The following is a 25,680-nucleotide window of genomic DNA, read 5'->3' as shown; positions in this document are numbered from 1 at the left end:
CAAACTGGACTTCGACGACTCTCCTGCAACTTTTGATGGTTGGGTCTTGGTTTATCAGGCTTTACGTTGGTGGTCAGTGGCAGTCAGCCATTGTTGGCTACCACTCACCAAGGCAGGCTTCTTCAGCTTTTTTGGCCCACAGAATGTCAGTCGATTGACTCTTGGAGCCAACTCTTCTGTCTGAGGCTCATGGATTACTTTTTCTTCAGCAGGGTACCACATATTCAGTTCAGATTCAATTCTCGCCTTCCTAGCCCAAATAGCAGCTGTTGCAGTCCAGTCTTGGTGCAATCTCTCGTTACTGGGTCGAGGGGAAAATAGGGCAGACCTTCTTCAGTCCACTGTACAGTACAGACATGATCTGAGGTCTGAGTGATACAGGTGACACTTTTATGCCAAGTTTTTGCTCTTGGAGGTATGGTGACATCTAGCCAATGGGCTACCAGGCTCCCTCCCACTTAATGATGGCGACCTGTGAAGGGTGTCATCTAGCTAGCACAGAACACACCATTCTGTCCCCTTCAAGATGGCCGAACACTTCTTTGGTGTGTGGATCTCCCCAGCCCAACCCAGAGGTGTGGCTACATGAGGGCTAAATTTGAATGGAAAGACGGTTTGGCAAAAGCCTCCCTGTCTCTGTCCCCGACTCCAACCTGTCTGCAAAGCCAAAAGAGCAGCCCCTCTCGTGTGTCTCCACCATTTGCTCTTCAAAGGCGTCTTCCCCTTTTATGCTCGCCTTTTGTGCTCACACCCAGTTTTGCCTTCCTGCCAGGGACAGATCACACCTCCTTCAATGGCAGGCCCTTTGTGTTCCTTCCTGAGAGTAATTCACAACTCACCTTAGGAGGGCAGATATCTATTTGAGGCTAAAAATTGGAAACGATGCCTGGAAAGCTTTGGGCAAGAAAGTGGCAACCTACTAAAGCAAAAAAGTTACATTAAATGTGGCTTTGCACTAAGCCAACTAGATGGTAACGATTCTTTTGATCACTTGAAGTATCATATTGTGTTGTCCCAATCAGTCCAATTCAGAAGTTAGCACTGATGAGTTCTCAGCAAGTTACCCTATGCCGGCCAATGGGGCTACTGGCCTTTCCACAGTATAAACAACAATGCAGGGTTTTTACTGTTAGGACATGTAAAGTTAATAACTACCTGTCCAACTCTTTAATATAATGGGCCCTGATTTTAGGGCTCAGTAGGCTTGTCGTAGGGGTGACTTATAAATAATTAAAAGGAAAGTTTGGGCTTTGCCATTATTTTAAATGGGAAAGTCCTTGAGGTGGAGACAGAGAGCATATTCCACGTAGACTACAATCTGAATACATGATTTTATTGAACAGCCGTCACCCTTTTGAGCTCAATCAAATGAGGAGATGTATGTTCATCTGGGGTGAAGAAGGTGTTGGAGAAGTAGCCTTTGCTCTCTGTTCCTTTATCTGTAGGTATTTCTGAATATTATTAACATTAGCAATTGTGTGATCTGTCTTATGACATCTTGAGCTGAGAATGTAATGATTTTGAGTGAAATCAGCTTTTTCTTATACATTTGTATATATGTCTTTGTTTGTTTTTTTGTTCTCTTATTTCTTTTCACTGGTGCACTTGCTTTACTGGATTCACGAGATGAAAATAAAAAATATTCATCTTGTAGGTTACATATGTATTGAGAAAATCTTATGTCATGGAGTTATAAAGATTTATGTGTAGCAACCGTAGGAGAATATTGTTGGTTATTGATTGGATGAGGATTAATCAGCCACTGGGCATATTCTGTTCCTGAATTGTATGATAATAACCCCCTTTTTTGCAATAGGATTGGTGCTCATGATGTGAGAAATGAGACACCTTTTTTGTTTTGTAGGAATGATATGAGTTCTACCAACAATCAAAATTAATTATATAAATGTAATATATAGTATTTACAAAACACAAATAACACACAATAATGCAGGGCAACAATGTTTCTTCATTAATGTGCATCTTTAGCAGAATTAATTTATATGTTTAGGATCAGAAATCAACTTGGATTGTTTTTAAAGGAAGTCTGCACTATTCACAGTATGATTAGGCGTTGACAAAGACAGCAAGGCCAAAACACGTCAGCCGTTTATTACAACATTGGTGTGAAATATATCTGAAGTGCTAGCTCTTTTCTTTGTCAAGAATCCACGACAAGGTTGCCTTTTGAATAGTTATCAGGCCCTGCTCCCATTCACTGTGCACCAGCCCCGCAAGGGGGAAGTGTTCGGAGGATAGCAGGAGCCTGTCGGCTCATATATATATTTATTTTTTTTCACTGAGAAAACCACAGGTTACAGAAACTTAATAGTTAGGCTCATATTTCACTTGTACAAAGCCAGAGAAATTCAGCTGGTATAGTTAGATGAGCTAACTATAACTTGCGCCCCCGCAATGCACTGCTGATGACATCACATATTACATCACTCATGACATGGTCAATGACATAACTGATGACATCTCAAATTACATCACGAATGACATCATCCACATAATCTCTGATGCACTTGTTCACACCCCAATATAACCTTTCATACACCCACTCCAAATTTCAGACTACCATTCTTGAAACCATTGACACACAAATACCAGTACGTACATACCCACTCACTGATTCATAGGTCTACATACTCATCCTCAGTGAATGGATTAGTGCAAGGGCAGTGTCCTGGCTCGTTGGATGAGTGCATGGGTAGTGTCTGGGTGATTGGATGAACGCATGGGTAGTACCTGAGTGAATGGATGAGTGCAAGGCTAGTGCTGGGTTCATGGGCAGTGCCTGAGTAATTAGATGAGTGCACTGGGAGTTGTTTAGTGATTGGATGAGAGCATGGGTAGTGCCCGGGTGACTGGATTAGTGCATGCGAATTGCCTGAGAGAATAGATGAGTGCATGGGTAGGGTCTTGGTGATAGAATGAGACCATGCCTAGTACCTTAGTGAATGGTTTAGTGCAAGTATAGTGCTTGAATGATTGGATAAGTACATGGGTAGTACGTGAGAGAATGCCAGAGTGTACGCATAGTGCCTGACTGAAAGGATGAGTTCAAGGATAGTACCTGGGTGATTGGATGAATGCATGGGTAGTGCCTGAATGAGCGGATTAGTGCATGGGAAGTGCCCAGATGACTGGATAAGTGCATGGGTAGTACCTGAGAGAATGCAGGAATGTATGCATAGTGCCTGAGTGAATGGTTGCGTGCAAGGATAGGGCACGAGTGATTGGATGAGTGCATGGGTAGTACCTAAGTGAAGGACTTAGTGCAAGAGTGGTGGCTGAGTAATTGGATGAGTGTAACAGTAGAACCTTTTCTCTTGTAGCTTCACTATTCACGGACTGCTCAGAATGTTGGGCCTAGCCAAATATAAAACAGCAACCCTTCCCATGTCACTATTGTAAGTCTCACCATGTTTACAAAGGCTTCAATGCGTGTCTGTGCATTTTTCTAGTGACATGATAATAAAAAGAAACCTAGAAATAATAGAATACCTGTGTTTCAGACCGCATGCTCTCTAAGTTTCTGTACAAGAAGGTGTATGTATTACTTTCTGCTCATAATACAGGGCAAATGGGTATTCAACAGTCCATTTGAGGGGTTCTGTGATACCTACATAGGTAAGACATGTCTCTCTCTGTGACGAAATGATGGAGCAAAACTAACAAAATGTGTGCACCTGTATGAGAAGATTCCGTTTTTTAAGCTAGGATCTTCAGATGCACAGCACTTGTGAGAATACATGTACAAGTAGACACATGCCTGAGTCACAAGACAGTCACTTGACAGTCACTTGATAGAATGCAAGTCCCATTGCAATCAGATACCTAAATGTGTACGGCCTCCTTCAAGTGTACCTTTCCAGAGACTCATACGAAGTAGCCTAATCCCTAATCCCTCTGCCAACATGTCTTAAACCTCACTTTTCTCTGGCAGCTTCACTATTCACCGACTGCTCAGAATGGTGGGCCTTGCCAAATATAAAACAGCAACCCTTCCCATGTCACTGTTGTTAGTCTCACCATGTTTCCCAAGGCTTCAACGCGTGTGCCCTGGCCTTTTCCTAGTGACATGATACATAAAAAGAAACCTAGTAAGAGTAGAATACCTGTGTTTTAGACCGCCTGCTCTCTAAGTGTATGTAGAAGAAGGTGTATGTATTTCTTTCTGCTCATAATACAGGGCAAATGGGTATTCAACAGTCTATTTCTGGGGTCTGTGACACCTACGTAGGTAAGACATGTCTCTCTCTGTGACCAAATGATGGAGTGAAACTAAGAAGATTTGTGCACCTGTAAGAGAAGCTTCAGTTTTTTAAGCTAGGATCTTCAGATGCACAGCACTTGTCAGAATACATGTACAGGTAGACACATTCCTGAGTCACAAGAGCACACAGACCTTTAAACTTGACAGAGTGCACTTCTCATTGCAAGCAGGCACCTAAATGTATATGGCCTACTTCAAGTGTACCTTTCCAGAGACTCATACGAAGTAACCTAATCCCTAATCCCTCTGCCAACATGTCTTGAACCTCACTTTTCTCTAGCAGCTTCACTATTCACTGACTGCTCAGAATGTTGGGCCTTGGCAAATATAAAACAGCAACCCTTCCCATGTCACTGTTGTACGTCTAACCATGTTTCCCAAGGCTTCAACGCGTGTGCCCTGGCCTTTTCCTAGTGTCATGATATATAAAAAGAAACATGGTAAGAGTAGAACACCTGTGTTTCAGACCTCATGCTCTCTAAGTGGCTGTAGAAGAAGGTGTATGTATTCCTTTCTGATCATAATACAGGGCACATGGGTATTCAACAGTCTCTTTGAAGGGTTCTTTGACACGTACATAGGTAAGACATGTCTCCCTCTGCGACCGAATGATGGAACTGAACTGAGAAAGTGTGTGCACCTGTATGAGAAGATATCAGGTTTTTAAGATAGCATTTTTAGACGCACAGCACGTGTTAGAATACATGTACAAGTAGACACATAACTGAGTCAAAAGAGCACCCAGACCTTTCAACTTGACAGCCTGCACTTTCCATTACAAGCAGACAACTAAATGTATAGGGCCTACTTCAAATGTACCTTTCCAGAGACTCACGCAAAGTAGCCTAATCCAAAATCCCTCTGCCAACATGCCGTAAACCTTACTTTTCTCTGGCAGCTTCTTTGTTCACTGACTGCTCAGAATGTTGGGTCTAGCCAAATATAAAACAGCAACCCTTCCCACATCACTGTTGTAAGTCTTACCATGTTTCTAAAGATGCATCCACTCACACCACTGTAGAATATTTTATACATACACTGCCGCTCCCAAACAACCATTCACAAACCCATTCTCAAAGCCATACCAGTACTTACACACCTACTCACTGATTCATTGATCTATACACACATGTACTTGCTCACCCATACTGCCACTCATAGACTTATTCACTCACTAAAACAGCAATTACCATTTCCACTCATGCAGGCATATAGGTGCTGACGCACTGAGTGAGTCCCCCATAAAATGACTCACACATCTAGATACTCACCCATACAGTCAATCATACAGCCACTTACTTACCAAAACAGTTACACACCCATCCACTTACCTACTCATAGAAATAGGAACACATACTCACTCAGTTATACAGTCACTGACAGAAGCATGCACTCATCTATATAGCCACTGTCACATTCACTCACTCAAGCATACAGTCACTCATATACCCCGTCACTCATGTATACTGCCTTTCACATACTCAGTTACTCACCCATACTGACACAAGCACTCAATCACCGACACAGCCATACAGACCCTCACTCACTCATACAACTTTACCCACACGCAACAGTACCCCATACAACCACTGGCACACCCATTCACTGATCCATATAGGTAATCACACACCTCATCACCCACACTCACAGACATCCAGACAACAATAGACGTAGTCGGACAACCAATGAATCACCCATATAGCTATTCATGTACCCACTAACACACTTATACACCCATTTAGACATTAACTGACATACAGATACACACATTCATACAACCAGCAACTCACCCTCCCATTCACTGAGACACCTAATCACTCATTTATACAGTCACCCATACAGTCACTCCGAAACCCACTGATTCACCAATACACCTTGGTATATATATATTTAACACTCATAAACTTTTAAAAACACTCATAGTCACTGGAACCAGCGCACAAGAATTCCGCTGCATAGGACTTACAGGCGGTACCAGGAGTGCTTCTTGGCCCCAAGGTCCCTCAGGAGTGAAGTGGATTTAATTCCCCAACCAGTAGAGTGCCACGAGGCGCGGTTGCAGAGTAGTGGAGAAAGGGGTGCGTGGCCTCTTAGCAATCCCACTGTGTTGCAGTTACTGGAGATAACAGGAGGGGTAGGTGTCTCCCAAGGACGTCCTTGGCGGCCAACTACTCCTCCTATTTCCTCCAGTAGATCCCACACAGCAGGATTGTTAAGTTGTGATACCAGGCCACTGCCCCTCTGCCCACCACTCTGCAAATGCACCTCCTGGCATGGTCTTGGTTGGGGGATGAAGTCCCCTTCACTGCGGGGATCCTTAGGGGCCAACTAGCCTACTTGTTACCTCCAGTAAGCCCCACACAGTGGGATTGATGAGAGGTGGTTGCAGGCCACGCCCCTTTCTCCACCACTCTGCAAAGGTGCCTCCTGGCATGCTCTTGGTTGAGTGATGAAGTCCCCTTGCCTCTTGAGGCTCCCTGGGGGCCAACAATCCCTTCTGTTACCTCCAGTAAGCCCCACACAGCGGGATTGCTGAGAGGTAGTCAGAGGCCACGCCTCCTTTTTACACCACTTTGCAAACGTGCCTCCTGGTGCACTGCTGCTTGGGGGATGAAGTCCACTTTAGTCATGAGGTCCTCAGGACACAAGGGGACCTCATCGCCCCACCAGCAATGCACCAAGAGGAGTGTTTGTAGAGTGGTGTAAAAAGGGGTGTGGCCTCCTACCACCTCACAGTAATCCTGTTGTGTGGGGTTTACTTGAGGCAATAGGAGGGCTAGTTTACAGAGTTTGCTATGGCATGGCTGGAGCAGTGTTCCCACCATGCCACAGCTGCAATGTCCCCAGAGTGGGCACCCCAGGACATTGCTGGAGCTGGCCCTGGGGGTTGGTGGCCATGGAGGGCTCTTGGTGGGGGGCTGCGTGGCCCCTCCCATCTTGTGCGTAGCCCCGGGAGAGGGTGATCCCCAGGGCCAGGGGTCCACGATGGACCCCTACATTTTCTTAATTGGAGCCCCAGGGAGGTGGAGGTCTCCTGGGCTGTGTGGGGGGCTCAAGCCCCCCCACACTTCATTTATAGAAATAGACCCGGTGAGGTTGTGGTCCCTGGGGCTGCAGGGGCCGTGTGGCCCTGCGCCCTTAATTATTAAAGGCCCGAGGAGGTGGCAGTCCCTGTGGCTTTGTGGGGGGCAGAAGCCCCCCACACATTTTTTTTAAATAAATCCCTAGGGGGGTAGCGTTCCCCAGGTCTGCGGGGGGGCATGTGCCCCCCCCCATATTTAATGACTATCGCCTCGGGGAGGTGGCGTCCCCGGGCCTGCAGGGACCCCCACCGGCCCCCGCATCATAATGCCCTCAATAGCCCATACAGGGCGAGATATTGATGAAACCAGAAAAGAAATGTCATGGTACACAGCGCACTGATGAAATGTTCTACTTCAAAAGGTGTGCTATAACATGTTACAAAATGGTGCTACCTTTTTAGTAGGGCATTAGTCCTCCCTCTGTGTCAGTACCCAGAACGGGAGGTGATTACTGTTGTAAATGAATAAAAATGGCCGTTTCTGGAGCTCCCATTCACCATTAAGAAAGGCGACTGCCGAAACGCTTCTTGTGTTTTGAGTCAGAAAATAAACTGGAACTTGACTCATCCCCTGTGAGTGCTTGGTTTTGTATGAAAAGGTACGAGGCATGTAGTGTTCATATAAGCGGGTGAAACTCCCGCAACAAGCACCCGTTCACGAGTGAGCAGAGTTGGTGCATTTGGGAGCGGACATATAATTCTCTGTGCACCGCTGCCCATGGATTTATCCAACAGTTGGGAAGCCATATCTGAGTTTCAGGTCAGTGACTTGAATGTGCATGCTATTATGGCGTAACCGAGTGGCAGCAGAATGAGGGGGCGACCCTAGTATTCGATTTCGGATCCTAGCAGCGCAAAGTGTATTGTATTGCGACTTATATAGCGCACGTATCACCCGAAGGTATCAAGGCGCTTGCTTAGGGAACCCGTCCTGGTATTCCCCTGTGAGATACCCCGGCAGGGTATCCACAAGGTGAAAGCCAGGCATCCCGCCGCGAGGGGCCGTAGTGGAGATTAAGCAAGCTATTGCCCAGAGTCGCAGAGTGTAACCCCGTGAGTCGAGTAAGCACCAGAGCGAGAATTGTCGAGTCCGTGGAATTTTAGAGCCCGAGACCCGCCGAGGCGGGGAAACGAACCCTGGTCCACGGCCGATCTCAGCTTCCGGGTCTGCCGCCTCTAACCACTGAGCCACGCTTCTCCACCAAAGTGGGCAAATGCTACACATGTATAGCGAATCAGAGCGCCATGAGGCGGCCCTTGATGTTTTTAAGAGAAGATCAATAACGGGTACAACAAGCAGGCAATGTACTTCCGGGGTTCTGGCAAGCTACCAGTAGCTCCAGAGCTACCGGTTGGAGACTCCTATACTAAAACAACCATCTGATGGAATTAGAGCAAGCAGATGTCCAGGAGAACCATTCAATAGTTATTTTGCCCTAATTGTCATGCCGTTAAAATACAAAAAAAACTAGCTGCAAAGCTCCATCATCTCTTTGTGGAACTTCAGATGATCTTTGAGCCACTAAACTGCTGTATTTTATGGAGAAGTAAACCATTTTGGAGACTCTCATCCAGTTTATTATCAGTAATTCAGCCACTGCCTTCCTATATGAGGCCATAAGCAGTAGTAGATAGAGATAGCAAGGTTACATAGCAGATCACTTTGGCCACCCAGCTTAACCAGCAGTGTCCTTACCCTAATCCTTTTTTAAATCACTTCTGGGGAATCTCCCTATAAAAGTATGAGCCCTATTCACAATGGCATTTTCCTGGAAATTCCTCATTTACAACTTCCAGCTATTCATAAAAGGATTCCTGGGAAGGGTAAATGAATAACTGCACTTATAAATTGGGTGGTGTTGTAGAGAAACGGCTGTCTCCAGGGAGAACCTGTTTTCCTCATGGAGAAAAATGTGGATTTGAACTGCATCTCTATTCCTTTCAAATCTATGCTTTGAAGATTTTCAATCGGGGTGATTAGGAGCCTTTGGGACGCGTCACATGACATACCCGAAAAACGTTGCTAACTTTTTTTCCCCTAGAAGGCTATCTGAAAATCACTCAAAGTTGGTGGCCGTGGCTAATTTCTGTCATAACTAATTTGAATTTTGATTCTTTTTTTGTGCATTTCAAAGGTTTTCTACACCTGCCGATTAATTTATGGCCGTGCTCACAGTACACACTGTGTGTGGTCTGTGGGTACTGAGTTCGGGGAGTAGGCAAGCTGACAGTGGCCATGGGATATGGCCTATGTCTTTTGGCCTTTTTGTAAGCATCTGTTTCTTCCTTTTTATAGGTCATAAGCCGTGCACATTGAGCATAGCTGCTTGATGTGGCAGACGTGGCCTCTAGCCAAGCCCTTGATCCAGATTCATCAACTGAACAATGATTAACGCTCGTGCCCAGTGCCTGCCGCATAGGCAATCATGGGCTTTGGGCACATTCTGCACCCCATTCTTAATGACCTGAAGCCTTTTCACCAAATGATTGAGATTATTAAAACAAATCGTACTTGACAGTGGAAAGTTAGCTTTTTGCCCACTCTTAAGGCCTCATTTATGAGGCTGTGCGTCACTTTTTGTGACGCACCAGTGGCGTAAAAAATGTGCCTTGTTGAGCCATAGTTACAAAGTGACGCATCTAGGTAGATGCGTCACTTTGTAAACTCCCACGCCACATTATACCTGCGCCAGGTATAATGTATGCAAGGGGGGTGTTTTGACTCAAGAAAGGGTCTTGGAAGTGACGCAGTGAAATCTATAAGATTTCACTGCGCCATTTCTTGGCCGCTAATGCGTCAAAATCTTACGCCTGCTTCATGGCAGGCGTAAGACTGACGCAGGCACTAACAACATGGGACTTGTCCATGTGAAAGTACACATTGCTGGAGTTGCGTCACTTTTGTGACACACTCCAGCAATGCGTCAGTTTTGCGCCTACAGATACGTCACAAATACTGACGTATCTGTAACTCCTTGCGCCATGATGCATCATTTTATAAATATGACGCATCAATCATGACGCAAGGAGTGCGCACTGAGAAGTGACACATCGCTGCTTTCACGCAGCGATGCGTCATTTCTCATAAATGAGGCCCTTAGTGTCAGAAAAACTTCCCATATATGACATTTGAAATATAGATCAGCAGATTTCAAAAGAGGTTTGCACCAAATAAGACAGAAACTGACATAGTACCACCGGTAAAGTTGAGATTTTCTGTTTTAGTACTCTCCATTGGACATATTTTCTTTTTTTTTTAAAGAAAAGCTACAAGTGTGCTGTTTCTTACTCTGGCCTGTCCCCTTACCCGTTTTCCTCAAATGCGGCTCTGCTAGGGAGAGCACGCATGCCGAAAATTTGGCATTTTCAATTTCAAAACTTTTATTACGTTTTAGATTGAGACACAAGAAGTATGAAGTAAATAATACAATAAGGTACAAAGCATACTTAAAAGGTCAACATAAGGCAAATATTCAAATTATGTATACAAAGAACAAAGGCCCCTACAGAGTCAAAGCAAACCAAATAAAAGAAGAAAGAATGGAGGGACTTGCCTATGCATATCTATTACATTATAGCAGAATAATTGGCATTAAGCTTAACAGCTGCAGACGATTCAACAGTGAGACCGTGATGGGCGCTTAGAGAAACAACGTTACTACTGAGAGCAATTGGAGGAAACATTGGCTATTAGCGCAATAGTGTGCATACAATAGGTAGAAGCCTGGTCAAGTACATTACAGGATAAAGCAACATATTCATTACCGTCAGCTCTAATATAATATGGGTAAGTTGGGCCGGGATATGGTATCATGGGCGTGTGGACGCTTGCAGTAAAAGAATTGAGAGTGAAATGGGTGCGATATAAGTCAAAAGGGGTAGCATACAGTATATGAAAGCAAAAGGTCCTCGAAAGGTTTTGATCTAGATGGAGTGTTAAGCATGGTTGGGTCTAAGGAGGTTTTTGGTGGCAAAGTAATCTAGGGTAGGAAAGTTGGCATTTTAATGGTATTTTATTGTGCTTCTTGTAAACTTGTCCTCTCCTGCCATTTAATGAACTTTAAACAAAGTTGCAAAATGAAGATGAAAAGTTCCCTATATGTCACTGTTATTCCTTTCTTGTTTTTAAAAACCTTTATACAGGAGCTAAAGTTAAGTGCCCCAGTCCTCTTTCTCTATTATAAATTGGTGACCAGGGTTTCTGGAGCAGTTGACTGATGCCCCAGTGTTCAAACAAACGACACTTAGAGGACATTTATATATTTATATATTCCTACGTCTGACCTTCTTCTTACTTTTCCCCTAATTTTTCGTCTTTATTTCTTGCCCTCTGCCTCCTTGAATATTGTTGTATTCTACTGCCTTTATTAACTCCTTTCACTCCACAATGTATTTTCTCCATGCTGTTTCTCTCTCTCTCTCACTGTCTGTTTTTCTCTCTCTGATTTGTAATCATATTTTCCTTTGCTACTAGACCCGGCAAAATGGTAGCCCGCCTTGGTGAGCAAGACCTAAATGAGCCTGATTTCACGGAACAATACATAGCTGCTGTGAAGCAAATCCAGCATCCGAATTACAATACCAAACCTCATGATAATGACATCATGCTGATCAAGCTAGCTCAGCCGGCACAGTACAACCAGTATGTCCAACCGATTCCGCTGCCGACCAGCTGTGTGGCCGCCGGCACCTGGTGCACTGTATCTGGATGGGGAAACACAATACCTGGTGGTAAGATATCCAATGGATGTAAACTGGCTGTAAAATTGAATAATTCTTGTGTGGTAATATGTATGTAAAAAGGTGCACAAACCATGTTTTGTATTTGTGCATCAGTATAACCTTAATGCTTCATTATGTTTCTGTTTATGGTCCTGTCTGCCTGGCCTGCACTTTCCATTCATTATAACATTTCTTTAAATCCAATGACCACATTTGCATATGTGTGCACGGACGCACCCACGGTAATGCAGTGTTGCCCATCATTTAGTAAATAGACGCCATGTTTTGCATTGTCTTGTGACGGGTCCCCACACAATACTTCAGCACATTTGGACGCAGGTATTTTATTTTTGGCTCAGCAATAAAGTTGCTGCGCTGTGTAGCTCAGAGAGAGAATACATCAGAGAATCATGTTTATTGAAAATGTCCTGCTGCTGACACCCCATGCACTGATGTATTAGAAAGGCTGAGGTGAGTGTGCGCTGTCCAGAATTTGGGCTTCTATGGGAATTCTCAAGGGCATATTATCAAGCCCATTATCGCTGCTTTAACAGCAGTTTCCAGCCGCAAAAGCGGCAATAATGTTATTGCTATTCTTGATAATATGGCCCTAGACGCGCTTTGAATGCATCCCACAAATTAGAGGTTACGTCATTGATATTTGCCTGGGGAAGAGCCTGCCATTATTATATCCTGGTCTGGGGTGCCTAGGCACAGGAGCAGCTACTGCACCAGAAAGATACAAAAATGCAGCCACCAGCTAGGACTTCCCTAAGGGGCACTACATCGGAGGTATACAGGCTCTTTTGGGATTACATGCCCTCGACTTAGACAAAAAGGAATAAATATAGAGATACAAACTAACTGGTGGTAATGGGCTACTGGAGTTTCAGCTGGGAGTTTCATTCCTACAAACAGCAATCTACATTTACAACTCTTAGACCTTCATAAATATTCTGATCAGGAAGCTGAAATATGGTAATGGCTAGGTAACATTCACTTCATACTGTGATGAATAATATTGTACACAGTCTAAATAATCTGTAAGGTTGCATGTACTCCGTTGTTACTCTTGGCTCTTTCTCTTACCCGACATTAGTGCACTGTGCTGATATCTGGTGAAAACTGAAGGTCATGTGTTCAAACCCCAGAGGCACTAACTCTGGTTTTTATCATTTAGTAGTCGACACTTTGCCTCACTTTCTTTAACACCTGTTATTTACAGTGCTTATAAATTACAAAAACTACGTCATGGAACCTTATGTAAAAATAAGCTTCATTAGAACATTGCAATTCTGAGAGCTTCATTGAAGACGGTTGGGGAGGGCGTGAGAGACCTTCTTCTCCCAGCCTACGAGTAGCCTGCGGCTGGGGAGCGATGTAACATGGTGCCCCTGCCCTTGGATTTAGGCTTCCTAGGGATGGGTCCTGGGACCATAATTCCAGCACAGGCCTGGTGATGGGGTTCCCGGACTGAGAATTAATCTGGGGGAACCCACGCACCCCGCCTGCTTGGTCAAAAATATTCAATTGAACTTGTGCCAAACCCCAGGCGCTGGCACACTCCAGGTTTGTTTTTCTGAGGATGCAATGCAGTGCCACCTGCTCTGCTTCATTCCAGGGATCAAAGGAAAAAATCCTTACAGGTGGATACCTCCCACCCCATTGGGCTGGTTTTCTAGATCAAAGACTCATTTTACTCCAGGGGTGAGCTCTAGCCACCATAAGTATTTTTAACAGGTGTCCGGGTCTTTAAAGGATGCATTTTTTGGGAGGCTACTTTCATTGATTTCCTGTGCCAATCTTCTCCTCTCCTGCCTGCTGGCCTTCCCTTTGCTGGTAATCAGGAGGTGTAAGTTTACCAGCATCAATGGCCCTGGAGACACCCAGCTTGTCCTTAAGGTGAGTTGTAAGCAAAGCCTTTAATCCATCAAGGGCATCAGGTGGTTTGCCCTTGTAGCTGTCCATGTTGCTGCTGCCATCATTTTTCAGATCCAGGGCCTTGCTCATTGTCACTCCACTCACACTTAAAACTCCCTGTAAAAGTGAACGTTCTAAATGCCAGGCACCCCTGGCCACTCCTAGGGTGCCACATCATCCCTCTATTCCTGTCCCAACCCTCCTGCACAGCATTCTAGTACAATCCAATATGGCACTGGCAAGTCTGTGAAGAGCTCCTCTGAGGGCCTTGGCCCCACCCCTAGTTGGCATCACTGCCAGATACCTTGCCACCAAAACTTCGAAGGGGAACCCCTCCTACTTTGGCTCCAAATATCTGGGGTTCTTCTTTGTTCAGTGGGTCTCGGAATGGTGGGTGTGAGAAGTTTTAGATTGAGACACAAGAAGTATGAAGTAAATAATACAATAAGGTACAAAGCATACTTAAAAGGTCAACATAAGGCAAATATTCAAATTATGTATACAAAGAACAAAGGCCCCTACAGAGTCAAAGCAAACCAAATAAAAGAAGAAAGAATGGAGGGACTTGCCTATGCATATCTATTACATTATAGCAGAATAATTGGCATTATTGGGTGTGAGAAGTTGGTCTGGTATATGATGTCCACTAATTAAAGTTGGCACCTTGAATAAGTCCAAACAAATGGTGATTAAAGAAGTCTCAGACAACCTTAGAAAGCTATCCAAGTCGTAGCTGTGGAGAGCAGCCTTCACTCTTAGTCTTGAAGGAGTGTAAAGCAGCGTGTTTTACCAGAATGCAATCTTATAGTATAGATTAAATGAAACGAAACCCACAAAGTAGCTATAAAAAATATGTATTTATTATATAACACTATCTAGTAAGTTACAGTATCTCCTACACAGAGATTGACACAAAGCACACAATACTTCAGCAAAGAAATAGCCCTAACACACAGTGGGCCCCACGGGGGGGGGGGGACCAAACCATATACTAATAAAGTGGTATAAGAACCATGACTCGAATCAAGATAGTGTTGAGAGGACGTAGAATTGCTGGGACCCCAAGAAACTACCCAAGGTGAGTAGATAGGGACCCCACGGAGTACGTGTGCAGTGTCAGAACACGACTGCGTGCTCCGTACAAATCTATGTGAAAGTAAAGGTTGGAATTTTAAAGTTTAAGGACCCTTCCCTGTGGACTTCAAAGAAACCCCATGGAGGACAGAAGTTTGTAGAGGCACCCCACCCGTTACCTATGTCAGGGAAGAAGGGTGCATAGGTCTGAAGTGGCGTCGGAAACCACAGTCGAACCCAATGGAGGACTTCGAGAAAGTGCGGCTGCTGGAATGGAGAATAGTGTCTGTTGGAATCCAAACATGGATTCTTGTCAAATAGAACCTGAAAGCAGAGGAGACTGAGTCTGGGTCACTTGGGAGTGACCATGGACTTGGCAGACGAATGCCCACTGATGTTGGGTTCTCTAGGTTGGGTGACGGTGCCCTTGACTCTGCAGCTGCAGAGACCAGGCAACGCTGAGGATGGCCAGGAGCCGGATGCGAGCTGTCCCACAAAGGATGTTGAGTGCTGAGGGGTCGGTGTCCGGCGGGTGCACCAACAAGTCTTGACAAAGGCAACCAATGCAGGAGACCAAAGAAGAGCATGGTTCGGACCAGCAAGGTCCAGAGGACTCACAAACTGTAGGAGAGTCAGGACAGGCCCCAAGCAAGCAGAGGAGCCCAAGGAAAGCAACGTTGACCCTCAAGTGCACCCACAGGCCGGAGGCACAGGAGTCTTAGAGGACCTTGAGCAGTTTTACAAAACAGCACGCCAGAGAGCACTTGGAGTGAGGTGGTTGAAGCTCTTTGTAGGAGAAGTTGCCAGAGACTGGAGCTACTCGGAGCCCAATGCACTTGTTGCAGAATTGTCAACAAGCACTTGCACTTGTAAAAGTACTCTGTGCACAGGGGTTCGAGTATTGCAGCCCCCACAAGGAATTCTGACCTCAAACTGATAGAGAGTGCAGCTTTGTCCTCAGGAGACTTAGGAACCCCTGTCCTGTGTTGCTTGACCATTCAGAGTCCAGGGAGCTCAGGAACAGCAGGCCAGTCAGCAGTGGTGCGGTGCCTGCAAATGCAGGGAATTGACTCCTTCACTCCAAGGGAGATTATTTTCAGTTGTGTTGGATGCTCCACAGGTCCTGCACAGATCCCGTATGGTGCACAGACGATGCAGCAAACTGAGAGGGAGACGGAGTCAGGCCCCAAACGAAGTCCAGCGAAGTCCAGAGTGCCCAGATGGTCAAAATGCAGTGGTTTCAGGTTTGAATCTTGTCCACGAGGAATCTCAAGACCTAGAGCCCGGTAAGCCCTTAAGTACACATGGGCGAGGGTTGGAAAGATTCAGGGGACCCTCCAAAGGGAGGGTCTGCACAGAGGGGAGGGTACTCCCATGTCCTTTGTCCAGTTTCGTGCCAGAGCAGGAGCCAATGGCTTCCAAGTCTGGTTTGAACTGGGTACCGGGACCACCGAGAGCCAATGGTGGTTGCTCCTGATGGGTGGAATCATACCTCCCACACCAGTTACCGATAGGGTTTGTTTCAGCCATTTTAGAGTTGGTCATCACACGGTCGCATAATGCCTCTCTATACTAGTGAATGGCTGTTTCACTGACAACCCGGGAGAATGTACTTCGTAGGATGCAGGAGTATCCTGCTCATGCAGGGGCACCCGTTCACTTAGAACCAAGCACCCTGCCTTTAGTATTGTAAAGGCCTGCTATAGGGGTGACTTATAGGTGTTAAGTGCAGTGATCCTTAGATATAGTAAACCTAAATCTTTAGTAAATGGTGCATGCACCAACTTACACAGGCTGCAATGGCAGGCCTGTTGTTCCATTTTGCATGTTCTTACATGGGTCGCATAATACATGCTGCAGTCCATGGGAGACCTCTGGGTACCTATGCCCTGGGTACATGGGTACCATATACTAGGGCCTGACAAGGGTACCCCAGTATCCAATCTGGAGTGTACATAAGTACATACCAAAACAGTTTAAGGAGAAAGCAGATAGACTGTGGTCTTGTTTTGCAGGATCCTAGTCAGACTAGTCGAAAACAGCATCACATCAAACAAAAAGTGGGGGTAACCAAAAGAAGCAGATCCTACTTTTCTACACAACCCAGCCAAACATAAGGAGGTGAGACTAACCTTGCCCAGTTGAGTCTTCATTTTCAAACTGGAAATATATGATAAGTCCATCTGCATTGGCATGGTTACTCCCCGGTCTATGTTCCACTGTATAGTCCATTCCCAGTAGGGGAAATGGACCACCTCAAAAGTTTGGGGTTTTCACCCTTCATCTATTTTAGCCATAAAAGGGCTTATAGTCTGTCTGAAAAATGAAGTGAATGCCAAACAAGTATGGCCTCAACTTCTTCAGGGCCCAACCCACAGCAAAGACTTCCCTCTCTATAGCTGACCAATGTTTCTCTCTGGGGTCAAACTTCTGCTTATAAAAGCTACTGGTTAATCCTCACCCTCTGCATTAAGTTGTGACAACACGGCCTCTACCCCCAACTCAGATGCATCTGTTTGGACAATACATTGATTTGAGTAGTCAGGACTCTGCAGAATGGGAGTAGTGCACATGGCCTGCTTGATATCATCAAATGGCTTCTGACAGCTAACTTTCCACTGAACTTTGCTTGGGCATTTTCCTAGAGGTGAGACCATTTAAGGTACTCACTATAGACCTATATCCTTTTACAAATCTCCTGTAATACCCAGTCAGGCCCAAGAAATCTCTGACCTGAGTCTGGGTAGCTGGAGCAACCCAGTTCATTTTGGTCTGGATTTTGTTCTGTAGTGGTTGAACCTGGCCACCAGCCACAAGGTGGCCCAGGTACACAACCTTGCTCTGCCCTATCTGGCACTTAGTAGCCTTGATAGTGAACCCTGCTTTCTGCAGAGCCTCCAAAACATTCTTCAGATGGACCAGGTGGTCTTCCCAGGTGGAGCTAAAGACAGCTATATCATCGAGATATGCTGCACTACAGGCCACCAGACCTGTAAGGACTTTATTCACCAGCCTTTGGAATGTGGCAGGTGCATTTTCCAAACCAAAGGGCATTAAAATAAATTAATAATGCCCACTAGGAGTAAGAAATGCTGTTTTTGGTATGGCATCCTCAGCTAGTCTGATTTGCCAATAGCCAGCAGTGAGGTCAAATGTGCTCAAGAACTTGGCTGAGGCTAAAGTATCAAATCTGCCCTTGGAATTGGGTGAGTATCAGTCCTAGTGCCTAGTGCCTGCTTTGAGCCCCCTGCAGTCCACACAGAACGTCATCCCTCTCTTACCATCCTCGGTGTGAGGTTTTGGTACCAGGACCACTGGACTAGCCCATGGCCTATCTGAGGGTTCAATCAATCCCAACTCCACCATCCTTTGGACCTCTGTCCTGAAGCAATCCCTGACATGGTCAGGCTGCCTGTAAATCTTATTTTTAACAGGCAGACTCTCAGCTGTGTCCACTTCATGTGTACACCAGGTGATTTGACTAGTAGTCAGAGAGAACATATGCCTATATTGATTGAGGACCTTCCTGTAATCAATCTGCTGTTGGTCAGTGAGGCTGCCTGCCAAAGCTACACCATCAACTGACCCATCATCAGGGTTCTCTGAGAGGAGATCAGGGAGAGGGTCTCTCTCTTCCTCCTGTCCCTCAATAGGTGCCATGAGCAAGCCCTGTCAGACCTGTCCACAAAAGGTTTGAGCCTGTTCACATGGACCACCCTATAGAGGCTCCTGGGAGTGCCGAGGTCCACCAGATAGGTGACCTCACCTTTTAACTCAATTATGGTATGGGGTCCACCCACACCTTCTGCCCTGGCTGGTAAATAGTCAGAACTGCCATTTGGTCATGCTAAGCGTTTTGCAATTCTTGACTTGCCTCAAGGTTTTTGCTGGCCTTCTTCATGTACTCTGCCATCCTGGAGCAGAAACCAAGTACATAGTCCACAAGGTTTTGTTTGGGAGGTTTGAGAGGTAACTCCCATCCCTCCTTCACCAAACATAAGGGACTCCTAACTGGATGCCCAAACAGAAGTTCAAAAGGGATGTAGCCAACCCCCTTCTGAGGGACCTCTCTGTAGGCAAAGAGAAGGCAGGGCAGAAGAACATCCCATTTTGCCTAAGCTTTTCTGGGAGGCCCATGATCATGCCCTCGAGTATTTTGTTAAAACTTTCAACTAACCCATTGCATTGTAGGTGATAGGGTGTGGTGAACTTGTAGTTCACTCCACACTCCTTCCACATTGCAGTTATGAAACTTGACATCAAGTTTGCAACTCTGTCAGTTAAGACCACCTTAGGGAAACCCACTCTGGAAAATATTCTCAGGAGGGCCCTGGCTGCCACAAGAGCGTTGGTGGTTCTAAGGGGATTAGCCTCTGGGTACCTAGTGGCATAGTCCACCACCACTAGAATATAACTGTGCCCAGATGCTGTTGGAACCCATCTCAGGGCCCAAGGTAAACTTGACTAATCCCTTGTTCCCTGTATCACCACTTGTACTTGTGCTAGGAGGCGCATTTACCTTAGGGGCAGTGGTGGTAGGAGGATTTTCCTTGGCTTTTGGACAATCAGCATTTCTTGTCCAATGGGTCTTTTGTTTACAGAGAGAGCACCAAGGTTTCTTTTTGCCTTTTCCCTTTTTGGATTGTGACTCCCCCTAGATGCAGTTTTTGGGGCCCTGATGAAGACTCTTTTTTGTCTTTACTCTGTCCCCACCCTTATCTTGAGGTTTAGAATCTTGTTTCTTCATGGTCACCACGAGAGTTCTGGGTTTTCTTCACCCTGGTCCTTAGCCACTTATCTGCCTTCTTTCCCAATTCTTGGAGAGTAGTCAGATCACAATCCACCAGGTACTGATGCAATAACTGATTTTGGCAATTATTAAGGATCTGCTCCCTCATAATCAAAATATACAATCAAAATCATGTACTTTACTGCCAAGCAACCAGCCTTCCAGAGCCTTAATAGCACTATCCACAAAGTCTAAAAAATCCTGATTCAGTGCCTTCTGGGTGTCTCTGAACTTAATCCTGTACTGTTCAGTGGTTACACCAAACCCATCAATGAGAGCACTTTTCAAAACACAGTAATTGTTAGCATCCTCTTTTCTGACAGTGAGGAGCGTATCTCTACCTTTGTCAGCAAAGGAGAGCCACATGATAACTGCCCACTGCTCTTGAGAGGCCCTCTGTAATTTATAGGCCCTCTTTAAAGCAGTTATCCATTTGTGGATGTCATCCCCACCATGGTAGGGAGGGATAATCGTGCTCAGGTTTCTATTAGCGCCAAGATGCCCGCAGGGTTACAGTGCACTCTATAAATGGCTAAATAAATACATTATCAAAGGAATGTTCCTTAACTCTAGGGACACTGTTGCTGCCACCAGGGGACTCTAGTCCCAACCTTTTTCTAGCTCTCTGGACTTTTAGGGACTCCTTGTCAAGGGCCAACTGCTCTTGCCTGAGCCTACTCTTGGCTTTCTCAAGTTCAAGAAGTTGGTACTCCCTATCAAAAGAGTTGTCCCTCTTGCTAGATACAGACTGTCCTGAGTGATTAGACTCTCCAGAGGGAGATCTATTTCTCCTTGGTAAACTCTGCACTCTTCCAGGAGGAGTGAAGAGGAGGCCCTCAGGGCCTAATGCCCTGTCGTCTTAGAGATCTGAGTTGTCCAGGTGGAAACCATCAGGTTCCCCCGGTAAGGGTTAGATTCTAGGTCATAGGGGGTGTCCCATTCTGGCCTATCCTCATTCCCTGTCCCACCCAGTCTGTCCTGTTCATCCAACCCAGGAGTTTTCCTTAGGTCATTTAACAGTAACACCTCTACCAGGCGTTGAGTGTTGGCACTCCTCTCTACCTTCAACTTTTTAGAGGCAGACAGTGCCTTCAATTCCTGGAATGAAAGTTCACTGTATCCAGAAGGCAGAGAGAGACTGGCATTTCCTTTAGCAGATATACTAAATGCGGTGTGGTGTTGCACCTACCTAACGTAGTGGGAGCTAACCACTCTTAGGTTGGAGAAAGGGTGTGCTAGACCCTTGACTTACCCAACCCCAAGTTCAGTAGAACAAACTATGCTAAGCTTGTATCATATATGCCCAGGGCTAGTGGTTTTTCAATTAATCAATACAAAGTTTTATCTGGTAAAACAGTGCAGGCTTGAATCTCAATCGCCGCACACCAATGTCAATCAATCAATCAGAACATTTAGAGAGCGCGCTACTCACCCATGAGGGTCTCAAGGCGCTGAAAGGGGGGGGTGCTACTACTGCTCGAAAGCCAGGCCGTGAGGTGTTTCCTGAAGGAGAGGTGGTCCTGGGTCGTTCGTAGGTGTGCGGGGAGGGAGTTCCATGATTTGGCCGCCAGGTAGGAGAACGATCTTCCTCCGGTGGTGGTTCTGCGAATCTGTGGGACGGTGGCGAGGGCGAGGCTGGCAGGGCGGAGCTGGCGGGTGGGGGTGTAGAACGAGAGGCGGCTGTTGAGGTATTCGGGGTCCATGTCGTGGAGTGCTTTGTGTGCGTGGGTGAGGAGCCTGAATGTGATCCTCTTGTTGACGGGGGGCCAGTGCAGGTTTCTCAGGTGGGCGGATATGTGGCTGTGGCGAGGGATGTCGAGGATGAGTCGTACGGAGGCGTTCTGTATGCGCTGTAGTCGTTTCTGAAGTTTGGTGGTGGTTCCGGCGTATAAGGCGTTCCGTAGTCCAGTCGGCTTGTGACGAGGGCCTGGGTGACCGTCTTTCTGGTTTCGGTGGGGATCCACCGGAAGATCTTTCGGAGCATGCGTAGGGTGTTGAAGCACGATGACGAGACGGCGTTGACTTGCTTGGTCATCGTGAGGGAGGTGTCCAGGATGAATCCCAGGTTGCTTGCGTGGTTCAAGGGTGTCGGCGCGGAGCCCAGTGCTGAGGGCCACCAGGAGTCGTCCCAGGCGGAAGGGGATTGTCCGAGGATGAGGACCTCCGTCTTGTCTGAGTTCAGCTTCAGCCGGCTAAGCTTAATCCATTCTGCGACGTCTTTCATTCCTTCCTGTAGGTTGGTTTTAGCAGTGGCTGGGTCTTTGGTGAGGGAGAGTATCAGCTGGGTGTCGTCGGCGTAGGAGATGATGTTGATGTTGTGTTTGCGTGCGATGGCGGTGAGGGGGCTCATGTAGATATTGAAGAGGGTTGGGCTGAGCGAGGATTCTTGGGGTACGCCGCAGATGATCTTGGTGGCTTCTGAGCGGAAGGGAGGGAGGCAGACTCTCTGGGTTCTGTCGGAGAGGAACGAGGTGATCCAGTCCAGGGCCTTTCCTTGGATCCCAGTGGTGAAGAGGCAGGTTATTAGGGTGCGATGGCATACGGTATCGAAGGCTGCCGAGAGGTCCAGGAGGATGAGGGCGGTTGTTTCTCCGTTGTCCATCAGGGTCCTGATGTCGTCGGTGACTGCGATGAGGGCGGTTTCGGTGCTGTGGTTGGCTCGAAATCCGGACTGGGATCGGTCGAGCGAGTTGTTTGCCTCAAGGAAAGCAGTCAGCTGTTTGTTGATGGTTTTCTCGATTACTTTGGCCGGGAAGGGAAGAAGAGAGATGGGGCGGAAGTTCTTGAGGTCTTTGGGTCAGCTGTGGGTTTCTTCAGAAGGGCGCTGATTTCTGCGTGCTTCCAGCTCTCGGGGAAGGTGGCTGACGCGAACAAGATGTTTATGACATTCCGGAAATGGGGTGCGATGATGGTGTTGGCTTTGTTGAAGATGTGATGGGGGCAGGGGTCCAAGGGGGTGCCGGAGTGGATGGAGTTCATGACGTTGGTGGTGTCTTCAGAGCTGATGGGGGTCCAGGCGCTGAGGGTGGAGGTGGGGGTTGCTGGTTTGGTGACTGGAGGCAGAGTCTGAGGTCCGAAGCTGTCGTGTATATCTGCGATCTTTCGGTGGAAGAACGTGGCAAGGGAGTTGCAGAGTTCTTGTGACGGTGTGATGTCGTTGTTGCTGGCGCTGGGCTTGGAGAGCTCTTTGACATTTACATATACCAGACCTTTGAGAAGTTGGTCTGGTATATGATGTCCACTAATTAAAGAGGGCACCTTACCCCAGGCCAAAAAACCCTTATGGTGATTTAAGAGGTCCCCGACAACTTTAGAAAGCTATCCATGTAGTAGCTGTGGAGAGCAGCCTTGAGGCTTAAACTTAAAGGAGTGTAAAGCAGCTTGTTTTACCAGAATGCAATCTTATAGTATAGATTAAATGAAAAGAGAACCACACAGTAGTTATAAAATTATGTATTTATTATATAACACTCTCTAGTACTTTACAGTATCTCCTACATGGAGATAGACACAAAGCACACAATACTTCAGCAAAGAAATAACAGTAAATAGCGCTAATACACAGTGGGCTCCATGGGGGGACCAAACCATATACTAAGAAAGGGGTATTAGAACCACGACTCGAATGAAGACAGTGTCAAGAGGACGTATTTCTGGGACCCCAAAGAACCACCCAAGGTGAGTAGATAGGGACTCCCACGGTGTACGTGTGCAATGTGAGAACACTACACCGTGCTCCGAACAAGTCTATGTGAAAGTTGTGGTGGGAATTTTAAAGTTTAAGGATCCTTCCCAGTGGACTTAGAAGAAACTCCATGGAGGACAGAAGGTTGGAGAGCCACCCCACCTATGGATACCGAAGTACCAAGTTACCTATCCTAGGGAAGCTGGGTGCATAGCGATGAAGTGGCGTCGGAAACCGCTGTCGAACCCATTGGAGGACATCGAGAAAGTGCCGCTGCTGGAAGGGAGAAAAGTGTCAGTTGGAGTCCAAATGTGGATTCTTGCTGATGAGTACCTGAAAGCAGAGGGGACATAGTCTGGGTCACTTGAGAGTGACCAGGGGCTCGGTAGACGAATGCCCACTGATATCTGGTGCTTCAGGTTGGTTGGCTGGGCCCTTGACTCTCCAGCTGCCAGGATCAGGCAATGTCGAGGATGACCAGGAGCTAGATTCGAGCAGTCCCACAAAGAATGTCAAGTACTGAGGTGTCGCTGTCTGGCTGGAGCACCACAAGCCTTGGCAAAGGCAACCCATGCAGGATATCAAAGATGAGCACAGTTCAGACCAGCAAGGTCCAGGGGACTCACCAAAGGCAGGGGAGTCAAGTCAGGCCCCGAGCAAGCAGGGGAGCCCAGGAAAAGCAAAGTTGACTCTGAAATTGGACCCACAGGCTTGAAGCACATGAGTCGCGAGAGGACCTCTAGCAGCTTTACAAAACAACAGGTCATGGAGCGTGAGTTGAGATCTTTGTAGGAGACGTTGCCAGAGGCTGGGGCTACTGGGAGCCCAATGCACTTGTGGCAGAATTGCCAACAAGCACTAGCACTTGCAAAAGTACTGGTGCACTAGGGTTTGGGTACTGCAGCCCCCATGAGAGATTCTGACCTCAAACTGAGTGAGAGGGAAGCTCAAGCTTGGAGGGTCGTAGGAATCAACTTCCTGTGTTGCTGGACCCTTCAGAGTCTGTAGGAGCTTGGGAACAGCAGACCGGTTACAGTGCCTGCAAATGCATGGGAGTGACTCCCTCACTTCAACGGTGATTATCTTTAGTTGTCTTGGTTGCTCCACAGGTCCTGCACATATCCTCTATGGTGCACAGCGACAGACAATGCAGCAGACTGAGAGGGAGATGGAGTCAGGCTCAAACGAAGTCCTGAGTGCCCAGACGGTTGAAGTGCAGTGGTTTCAGGTTTGAATCTTGTCCATGATGAATCCAAGGTCCTACAGCCAGGTAAGCCCTTAAGTACCCACAAGAGAGGGTTGGAAAGATTCAGGGGACCCCCCAGCGGAGTCTGGTCAGGGGAGCGGTTACTCCCATATCCTTTGTCCAGTTTCGCGCCAGAGCGTGGCTCCCATAACTGGTTTGAACTGGACTATGCACAGGGACACCAAATGTGCCCCTCATGCAGACTTTCAGGTCCTGCCTTCCCCTGCTCGAGCTCGGCTCATCAGCAGGAAGGCAGAAATGTGTCTCTGGTCGGCAGCAATGATTTTGTGCTGTCCGAAACTAGAAAGCTGGTAGCCGGACCACCGAGAGCCAACGAGGGTCACTCCCAATGGGTGGAATCATACCTCCCGCACTGATTACCCATGTGGGGGTATGATTCCAACATGTTTGACACCAAACACGATAGGATTTGTTTCAGCCGTTTTAGAGTTGGTCATCACGCGGTCGCATAATGCCCCTCTATGCTAATGTATGGCTGTTTCACTGACAACCCGGGAGAATGGACTCCATGGGCTGCAGAGGTGTCCTGCTCATGCAGGGGCAGACTCTCACTTAGAACCAAGCACCCTGCCTTCAGGATTGTAAAGGCCTGCTATAGGGGTGATTATAGGTTTCAAGTGCAGTAACCTTTCGATATAGTAAACCTATATCTTTAGTAAGTAGTGCATGCACCAACTTACACCGGCTGCAATGGCAGGCATGTAGTTCCATTTTGGATGGTCTCTCATGTGTGGCATAGTTCATGCTGCATCCCATGGGAGACCACTGGGGTACCTGTGCCCTGGGTACATCGGAACCATATACTAGGGACTGACAAGCGTACAACAGTATCCAGTTTGGAGTGTACCTAAGTACATAA

At 46.7% G+C, this 25,680-nt stretch overlaps 1 protein-coding gene across 1 annotated transcript in view; it reads left to right on the top strand.

The window, feature by feature from the left end:
* Positions 1-25,680, top strand: part of LOC144762906 (trypsin-2-like) — a 107,607-nt gene that overhangs the window by 32,769 nt on the left and 49,158 nt on the right. The window contains exon 3 of the mRNA XM_078648203.1: positions 11,839-12,095. Coding sequence (XP_078504329.1) covers positions 11,839-12,095 — 257 coding nt within the window. The remainder of the gene's footprint in view (positions 1-11,838; positions 12,096-25,680) is intronic.

The sequence above is a fragment of the Lissotriton helveticus genome, chromosome 6 (assembly GCF_964261635.1).
Source record: "Lissotriton helveticus chromosome 6, aLisHel1.1, whole genome shotgun sequence".
NCBI classification, from domain to species: domain Eukaryota; kingdom Metazoa; phylum Chordata; class Amphibia; order Caudata; family Salamandridae; genus Lissotriton; species Lissotriton helveticus.
The sequence above is the reverse complement of the archived record's forward strand: the minus strand, read 5'-3'. Positions and strand labels throughout refer to the sequence as shown.